The 10,042-nt window shown below is 49.1% G+C and overlaps 1 protein-coding gene across 1 annotated transcript in view; it reads right to left on the reverse strand.

Annotated features, from left to right (window-relative positions):
- NWD2 (NACHT and WD repeat domain containing 2) overlaps nucleotides 1-9,698 on the reverse strand; it is a 193,156-nt gene extending 183,458 nt beyond the window's left edge. The window contains exon 1 of the mRNA XM_066232506.1: nucleotides 8,790-9,698. Coding sequence (XP_066088603.1) covers nucleotides 8,790-8,940 — 151 coding nt within the window. The 5' untranslated portion in view covers nucleotides 8,941-9,698. The remainder of the gene's footprint in view (nucleotides 1-8,789) is intronic.
- Nucleotides 9,699-10,042: the final 344 nt, after the last annotated feature.

A 10,042-nucleotide genomic window follows, 5' to 3' on the forward strand; every position in this document is an offset into this window, starting at 1 on the left:
TGGGCTGGGTACGGGGTCTTGGTTTTGAGTATCCATCACCACTTCCACTCATTCTCTCCCTTGTGATACAGGGGCTGGAAGCCTAAAGTTCCCAGTGGTACTTATTTCTAGGGTCCCCGCGTGATCTGGTTCTGTGAGAGGGATGCAGCTGTGTGAGGTCTGGAGGCAAACGGAGCCGGGGAAGTTCCTGGCCGCCAGCTGTGGTCTCAGCAGATGTGTGTTTGCAGAAGCTGGTCAGCCACCCAGCACCAACCATGATGCTGGCAGCGGTTTCTTCAGTTCCTTGCCCTCCGGGTGACAGCTTTGGCAATTCACCTGAATGCCTAATGATGCCCCTTCGCTCCTCAGACCCTTACAATGATGTTTCAGAGCACCTCGGTCCCTGAAGTATTCAGAGTGGTTTTGTTTTACTATTGAGTTCTGACAGGCCTCTGTAGACCTTATTCCTTGAGGACAGGAAATGCCTTATTCATTTTCACATATCCGCAGTGTCTGGATCACAGTGGTAACCAATAACAGTAAAGATCATCAGAACAATGGTAAACGTTTACTTAATGTTTACTATACTATGTACCCAACACTGTTCTAAGTGCTTTACATCTATTAACTTATTTAGTCTACTCAATAACCCTGCAAGGCAGGTGCTATCGTTGCCCTTTTTCATACACCGAGAACAGAAGAGGACAGTAACGTGCTCAAGACCTCACAGCAGGAAAGGCAGACTGAGGAGCCAGACCGAGGCTGTCCGGCTTTCTCTGTGTTTGTGTCTAATCCTCTCTTCCTGCCTGAAGAATGCCTGCTGAAGGATCTAAATATACAACCCCTCCAAGTTTAGAACTCATTTATTATATATATCCTACTTGCACTTATCATAAAACAGCAGTTGGGGACGTTCTCCTTTAAGACTCTTACCTTTTAAAGATGGTCCTGGGGCATGAACACAGCTGTGTGTATACATACACACATACACATATTTTTCTGCTGTGTTCAACTGTGGGTTTTTTATTTTTTCTGATTGCTCATAAAATTGAAAAAACAAAACAGGGATATTTGGAAATCACATTGTAGGAAAGGTAAGAACCATGGCGACCGCTCACAGGTTTCTTAGGAGTTTCTTCAGCACATCCTTCTGCCTCCGGGCTGGGAGCATTTGCTAAAGCAAATGGCCACTGGCTGCAGCAGCTGTCGGGAAAACATTTCTCTCTTCGTTGTGGCTTCGGTCAAAAAGGAGAATAAGCTTTTACAGGGAGACTCCAAAGACACGGGGAAGACATTCAGGGTCGATGCAAAGACCAGCGAAGTAAGAACCCACGTGGGAGCTGCCTGAGCACCTGCTTGCTGTTACTGCGGACAAGAGTGCACGACCCCACACATCTGCATGGAGGGGGGGTGTAAGAAAAACAGGTGCACCTGCTTGCTGTTATTGCGGACAAGAGCGCACGACCCCACACATCTGCATGGAGGGGGGGTGTAAGAAAAACAGGTGCACCTGCTTGCTGTTATTGCGGACAAGAGTGCACGACCCCACACATCTGCATGGAGGGGGGGTGTAAGAAAAATAGGTGTTAAACGTCTTATTCTCCATTCAAGCGTCTGTTGACACTCAGAGAGGGAATATAGTAGCCCTGGCCAGGGTCACCCCTCACTCCTCAGGGGAGAAGTGTCTCAGTCTGATGGATGCATCTGGAAGGAAAGTCTGAACACAAAAGAGGCCACCCCTTCTGTTCTCCCTTGTAAGTAAATTTGTCATTCTTCCCTGCTCCTCCCTGTGTGTGTGTGTGTGTGTGTGTGTGACAGAGAGAGGGACAGATAGGGACAGACAGACAGGAGAGAGATGAGAAGCATCAATTCTTTGTTGTGGCTCCCTAGTTGTTCATTGATTGCTTTCTCATATGTGCCTTGATGGGGGGGCTATAGTAGAGCGAGTGACCCCTTGCTCAAGCCAGTGACCATGGGGTTATGTCTATGATCCCATGCTCAAGCCAGTGACCCTAAAGCTGGTGAGCTTTACTCAAGCCAGGTGAGCCTGTGCTCAAGCTGGCAACCTTGGGGTTTTGAACCTGGGTCCTCTGAATCCCAGTCCAATGCTCTATCCACTGTACCACTGCCTGGTCAGGCCCTGGCCCTCCCTGTCTTACATGTTAAAGGGGTAATCTCTGCCCACTGCTGCGGTGGGGCAGGCCTGGGCCCCGTGAATTGCTGCTAAGGACTGGGAGGGGAAGTGTGCAGTTCCGGAAGCCTGCTTGTCTGGAGTTAAAAGACGCATTCCCCAATAAAAGTGCAGAGCCCTCACCTGCAATTTCAGAATTCTCAAAGTACTGAAAACTCAACATTTCCCTCAATTTATCTGACAGTAAAATGAGATGTTGGTCACTGGGAACATGAGCTACTTGCAGTCCTCATTCCTCCCCCGAGAGCCCTGCGTCCCGTGCAGTGGCCTGTAACTCCACGTGCCTAGGCAAATTTAAATAGATTACACAGAAATAATAGTAAAAACGTAGATTCTTAGTCATACTAGCCACATTTCTTTTTTTATTTTATTTAAAGATTTTATTTATTGATTTTAGAGAGAGGACAGAGAGAGAGAAAGGCAGGAGGAGGAGTGGGAAGCATCAACTTGTAGCAGTTGCTTCTCATACGTGCCTGGACTGAGCAAGCCCCGGGTTTGAACCAGGGAGCTCAGCATTCCAAGGAGATGCTCCATCCACTGCGCCACCACAGGTCAGGCACACCAGCCACATTTGAAAACTTCAATGGCTTTATGTAATTAGTGCTACCACAGGACAACACAGATGAAGACTCTTCTAACACTGCAGGAAGTTCCACTGTGCAATGCTTAGAAGGAATCAAATGTTTTTATACAGAGCTTTCATATTTGATTTCAGGGTATTCCTCAGACCCCATATAATATGCAGTATGCGCACCATTTTTCCTAAATTTAAAAAATTTGAGATACCAAAATCATATCTGGCCCAAAAGATCACAGATAAAGGCATGTTTTAATCAGTAATAGAGGCAATATTCTGTTTTTCTGTCTGACTTAGACTTTACCTGTTATGGACTGAATGTTTGTGTCCCCCAAAGTCACATATTGAAAGCCCGAACCCCAAATGTGATGGTACTTTGGGGTGAGGCCTTTGGGAGGTAATTATGTTTAGATGTAGTCACGAGGGTAGGGTTCCCCTGATGGCATGGGTATCCTTAGAAGAGGAAGAGACACAAGAGTGCTCTTTCTCCCTCTACCACAGAAGCCATGGCCTTCTTCCCTGTGACAATGAGGGAAGAGAATGGATTGATGCAACTACAGTCCAAGGGACACCAGTGATTGCCAGGAGCCACTCAAAGCTAGCAACGGGCAAGGAAAGATCTTCTGCGAGAGCTTTCAGGGGAAGCACGGGTCTGCTGACACTTCTAACCTCCAGAATCATGAGACTATAAGTTTCTATTGTTTCAAGTCCAGTTCTCAACCCTGGCTGGTGGCTCAGTGGATAGAGTGTTGGCCCTGTGTATGAATGTCCTAGCTTCAATTCCTGGTCAGGGCATACAGAATAAGTGACCATTTGCTTCTCCCCTCCTCCCTCTTGTCTCCCTCTTTCTCTCCTGCAGCCAGTGGCTTGATGGAGCATTGCCCCAGTTGCTTAGGATAGCTCAGTTAGTCCAAGCACATCAGCCTCAGGCACTAAAAATAGCTCAGTTGATTAAAGCATTGGCCCCAGGCAGGACTGCCATGTTGATCTTGGCTGGGGTGCAAGAAGGAGCCTCTCACTTGAAAAAAAGTTCATTTCATGGTAATTTGTTATTGCAACCCTAGAAAACGAAGATGGATTTTGTTACTGAGAAGTAGAACACGGAAACTGGTGCATCAGAACTGGGTAATGGACAGAGGTTGGAAGAGTTTTGGGGTGCATGCTAGAAAAAACCAAGAATGCCACGAGGGCATCTCTGGTGAGGGGTTCGGAAGAACGAGGGCAGAGCTGCGGTAGAAGTATCTTTCTTAAAAAATCCACAGATAATCAGGAGCAGACTGTGGAGGGTGAAGGTCATTCTGGCATGTTCTCAAGCAAAAATGAGAAACGTGTTATCAGACAACGGAGAAATGGCCATTGTTGTCACAGAGCAGCAAAGAATTTGGCTGAATTGTGTTTCTGTGTGTTGTGGAAGGCAGAACGTGTGAGCAACAGAACTGGGTATTCAGTTGAGATTTCTAAGAAACCCTCGAAGGAGTGCTTCAGATCCTCCCGACCGCTTAAGGAGAATGGTGCATCGAGGAAGGTATCCTTAGGCAAAGGAAACCAGAACCTGAAGGTCTATAAAATTCTCAGCTTATCCATATTGCACAAAGTGAGAAAGCTTGTTCTGAAGAGAACACTAAGAGCACAGCTGAACCACCACTAAAAAGGAAATTAGGACAGGTGTGAACCATGGACTACCCCAACAGAAGTATGGGCAGCTGGAACCGAAGGAGACAGAGGCAGGATGAAATGGAAGAAGTCTGTCCGACTTCTTAGATTGCATGGGACTAGAATACAGGACTACTCAGCTGTGAATGTTCATGATTGTTCAAGAATGACCTCAAAAGGAGATGCAGAGATCATCAAGGCTGCCCCCTTGGTTTTAGAAGTGTGGGAGGACATTGCCCGGGTTTCAACAAGACGGATGTCCTCTTACCATCACCTTGGGAGCAGAGTCCCCTGCAACCTTGCTAGGTGATTCCCTCCTCACAGAACAACAAAAATTAAATTGCCCCCAGTGGGTCCCAAAAAGGAGCATCAAAGCAACTAGGATTATTCTAGAGCCTTGAGATCTAATGGAGTCTGCCTAGTTAGGTTTGGGATTTCCTTGGGCCCTCCATCCTTCCTTTCTGTTGATTTCTCCCTTCTGGAATGAGAATGTCTATCCCATGCCTGTCCTACAATTATATTTTGGAAAGCACATAACTTATCTGGTTTCACATGTTCACAGATGGAGAGGAATTCTGTCTCAGGACAAATCACATCTGGGGTCTCACCCATATCCAATTTAGATGATATTTAGATAACACTTTGCACTTTCAATTTTAGAGCTGATGCTGGAATAAGTCAAGTCTTTTGGAGCTGTTAGGATGGAATAAATATATTTTGACGTGAGAAGGACAGGAATTTTGGGGGGCAGGGAAAGAATGTTATTTGTATCCCCTAAATTCTTATGTTGAAGCCCTAATCCCCAATGTAATGATATTTGGAGGGGGGGTCTTCGGGAGGTAATTAGGTTTAAGATGAAGTCATGAGGGTGAGGTCGCCATTAGAGGGTTAGAATCCTCAAAAGAAAAGAAAAAAGGAAGAAAAACCAGAGCTCCTTCACTTCCTCTGTCACCTGACACTCAATGAGAAGATGACCGTCTGACAACCAGGAAGGAGACCCTGGTCAGGTACGGAATCTGCCAGCACCTTGATCTTGGACTTCCCAGCTTCCAGAACTGTGAGAAATAAGTGTTGTTAAAGCTGCTCCATCTATGGCATTTTGTTATAGCAGCCTGAGCTAAAACATTACCTTATTCTAAACTGGTTAAAACTTGAGATGGGGAGAGGGATATTATTTACCAGGCCCCCTCAAATTCCATTGACAGGAAGGTAATTGTGTAGGCTCCTCTCCTCTGTACAGTCACGAAAAATGCAGGCTAATCACAGTGGAAGATCCATGAAGCTGGGGCTATGGGCTATGCTACTGTCTCGCCCACACTTCTCTCATTGGTAGGGACTGGTCTGATATAGATAACTTTCTGGATAGAACCATGCCCATGAGTGGTTCTGAATTCTGAAATTTTCTTGAATAGCCCTAAGACAGTGATTCTCAACCTTTCTAATGCCGTGACCCCGCAATACAGTTCCTCACGTTGTGGTGACCCCAAACCAAAAAATAATTTGGGTGGCTACTTCAAAACTGTAATTTTGCTACAGTTATGATTCGGAATGTAAATACCTGATACGCATTATGTATTTTCCGATGGCTTTAGGCGACCCCACCGGGGTCGCGACCCACAGGTTGAGAACCGCTGCCCTAAGGTATCTCTTGGTGGAGGTGAGGTGGGTCACGACAGCCATGTTTCCTTCCTAGTACTCAGCTTCTCCTGGCTGTCAGGCTTCAAGAATAAGGACAGCACTTAGCCACTATATGGGTCTTATTTTGTCTATATGGATGTAAGATATTTCACAGAAAGCTAGCATGGACCTAGCCTGATTGGAAGAGTTCCAAGAGAGATGTTTTGAGTCCCCTGCAGGCTCTACTTTGCTTCATTCTCCTGTGTGCCTTCAGGCAACTAGCTTAACCTGGTGTAGCCTCAGTTTTCTCATCTGTAAAATAGGAGGATGCTCTCTGGTCCACCATCATCACTGGAGTTGAGGATGTAGATCATAATTAAAATACTGAACCAGCTAATGTATGGCAAAGTTAAGTTTTCCATTCTAAAAACATTTATCTACCTTATTACTGACGGGAAATTCCACACAACCTTGGTAAAGCAGTGCCTATTGAAACAACCATCTCTGTGAGAGAGACCCTGGCTGGGTTCTTAAAAATATTGCTATGAGTTCAACACAAAGCAGTTTTTATTTAGAGCATAAATTGGATTTCTAGTTGTAAAGGAAAGCATGAGATAATGTTCTTTGTCTTAATTTGACAGTGGAGAGGCTCTTGAATATTGGCCAAGAATCTAATATTGGATTGTACCAACACACACCATTTGCTTCCTGAACTGTATCCATAAAGGTCTCCTGGTAAAATGCTGCCTCTGACAGAGCATTTACCAAGACTGCAAGTCTTCACATTCAGGCTCTAAAAAATACCCATCTCTGTCTTTTCTATTCAACACGCCCTCCGCTCTCCAATTTGGATACAATTTGAGGTCCTGCCCCTACTGAAACTTCTCAGGTAAGCCTCTCATTTCTGATCTTTTAAGATGAATGTGTGAGCTGCCCAGCTCCAAAGGCGACCAGAAGGCATGATCAGCAACTCTCTCCTGTTTGCTTCTCTAAGATTAATATATGCTAAAGCTTTTCTTTCAAGAAACTAGGGAATTTGAAAGATCATGTGAACAGGCTTAAGAAAGATGACATTAATCTAAAGGACTAATTCAATATTTAGCTGACTCTATTTAAATTATCATTGCTTTTTTATTCTAGAAATTACAAATTTCACAAAAAATAACTATTGATCATATTAGCACTTTCTACTGTATTTTAGAAGCAACTTATCAAAAGAAAAACATTAATTTCGCTTGTTCTACATCAGTGGATTTAAGTACTTTGGTAAGATTATTTTCTCAAACTCAGAAGAACCGAAAAAAATAAGACTAACCGTTTTATAAAACAATTCTCTCCTTTTAAAAATGTGTTAGCAATATTTTTGAAAACAATGGAAACTTAAGCTGCAGATTTTCTTTATCCTTCAACAGGCTATCTCCATGGATTTCTCTATCCAGATTAAAGTAAAAATCCCGGGAGACATTTGAGATAAAAGGAGTTTTAGAGTGTACCATACCTTTCTACGCCCCCTCCCCCCACCTGCTTATTAAATCCTGGGAAAGTGAATTGTAAACTGATAAAAGGTCAGCCGGTGCCCCTCCCTAAAAAGTACGGTCCTTTGAAGACTAATTAGAATTAGTTTCTGCTAGTGCTTTAAAAAACATTTGTTTTGAAACCATGCTTTTTAGAAATTTTTGTTGCTGTTGGCCCTCTCTGCATGCTCTAACAAGCAAGCAGAGCCCTGGGTTTGCAATGGTTCCCTCTAATGATTGTCAACTTTATTTTTTCCTTTTCCTTTTAGTCAGACCCCACTCTTGTTAAGAGTGCAAAAAAAAAAAAAAAAAAAAAAAGTGCATTTCGGATCTCTCGTGTCTATTTCAGGCTCCTAAAAACGCAGCAAACTGTTGAACATTTCCTGTTCTGAAAAAAAAACGCAATTCCTGCAGTTTTATCCAGCTCATGTCAAATGCATTCTACTTTATCTTCACTTACTGGGAATGAAAGTTAACATTCAGGACTGATCATTAAACGCAGTGATGAGCAGGGGATTAACCACCCAGCGCTCGGCCGCCGTAATTTTGAATGTAACAAATCAACAAGTTTTCAGTTAGCGCCGACCAGGTGCCCGGACTTAAGCAGGTGCACGACTGAGGCAGCCAGGTTCTGGTCCTGGGAGATCGAACCCGGGACCCAACCGCTGAGATGGGCTCACCTAGACGCTCCACCACGAAACCTGCTCCTGGCTGAGCGCCAGCGGATCTCAGGACCCCACGGCACGTTTCTTCTCTACCCTCGCGGGCCTTCAGTTCACAGTCTCCTCGGCCCCCCCCCAAAGCAAAAAGGGTACCATCGCACCCCTCAAAAGGCGAGTCTTGGGGAACACTTCGTCTTGGCCCTAACAAGTAGCCAAGGCCGATGCCCCTATTCGGAAATCTACCGCGGAGAGTTACTTCTGACGTCTGCGATAACCGTGAAGAAGCCGCTACAGGAAAGGGGTGGCGGCGGCCAGCTGGCCCTTCAGGAGCATCCACTAATGCCCGAGATGTTTCTTAGCTCGACCCGGAGGGTGAGATGGTGTCCTGGGGGAAGTCAGCGGGCACAGGGGATGGGATGAGCGGGACGAGTAAAAGTGATTCAAATGAAATTCCCACGCGCTCAGGGCAGCCAAGGCTTCAGCCGGAGAAAGGGAGCGCGGGAGACGCACGGTGCCGCGGGCTCTGCTGCGGCAACTCTGTGCCATCCGGCCGCGCGGCCGGACAGAAGGACAGAAAACCCCAGCGAGAGACTTACCTTCAGGGTTGGCGCTGATGAAAACCCGGACGCTGCGGCCGGCGGGGACAAGGTGAGAAGGCAGGGCTGTCAGGTTCCCGGAGAAAGCCGCCCGCCGGAGCGCAGAGTCCCGCGGGCAGGGCGGCTTGGTGCCCGCACCGGCCGGCCACATTGCCCTTCGGAGGAAGAGCCGCCGCCTTCCGCTCCTCGGGTTGCTGCCCACGGCCCCGCGGCACAGCGAGGTCGGCGCCCGCAGCCGGCGCGGCTCAGAGCCGCTCCGAGCCCGAGGCGCGGCCGGCGAGCTCCGTGGCGCACACCGCCGGCCGGGGGACCGCGGCCATACAGCCCCGCGGGCCTGGGTCGCCGCCGCCGGCCCCTCTGGGCGTCCGCCTTCGCCCGCTGCCGGACTTCGGCGAAGCGGTCGGCCGGAGCCGGAGGTCAGTGTGTCGCCGGCTACGCGCGCGGCGCCTCTTTGCGCCGGGAAGCGCCCGCGCCTGTCGCCGAGTCCGCGGCCATGTCCCCGCCCGCGCCCGCCGCGGAAGGAGGGGGCTGCGGGGGAGGCGGGGCCGAGTGGGCGCGGGGAGCGGACGAAACTTTGTCTGCGAAAGGCGTCCCGAGTTTGTCGGAAGCCGCCTCTCGCGACTTAGAGGGCGGCGGGGGCCTCGGACTGCCCTGGGGCTTGCCGGGCTTCGCCGCGGTCGATCCCGGGCGCTCGCGGCTGCCTCCTCGAAGGGCGGAGGACAGAGAAGAAATTAGCCCGAGATTCCTCCCGCTCCGCCGCCTCTCCTAAAGGTCACAGACGCCCCGAGCCTTTTCGGGAACGCACGCGCGCCGGCGTCTGCGCGCCTTCGCCGAAGAGCCGGGAAGGCGGCCTCGAAGTTAGACACACGCACCGAGCCGGGTCCCCACGGTCCGAGCAGCAAATCGCGGGGCCGCTGCGGGCGTCTCGGAGGGACTGTCCCCGCCGCCCTGTCCTGCGGCTTCTCTCGCTCTCCACGCGCAGCAAAGGGGGGTTTTTATAAGGAAGCTGCGCGACTCACGTGCTCTTCGCCGCGTGGCCGCGGAACCTTCCCCGGAGCGGATCTCCGCCAGGAGCCCTCCCGGGGTCTCTGAGGCTCCAGCGGGTCCTTCCTGCTCGAGCGCCGGTGCAGTCTCCGGCCATCCAGCCCGCCCCAGCGTCTCCCGGGCCCGCCGGCCTTGAAAATGCCGGGCGCCCTGCGCCTCCCCGCGCCCGCCTGGGTCGGGCTCCAGGGAGCGCCGCCCCCCGCAAGGTC

The sequence above is a fragment of the Saccopteryx bilineata genome, chromosome 5 (genome assembly GCF_036850765.1).
Source record: "Saccopteryx bilineata isolate mSacBil1 chromosome 5, mSacBil1_pri_phased_curated, whole genome shotgun sequence".
Classification (NCBI taxonomy): Eukaryota; Metazoa; Chordata; class Mammalia; order Chiroptera; family Emballonuridae; genus Saccopteryx; species Saccopteryx bilineata.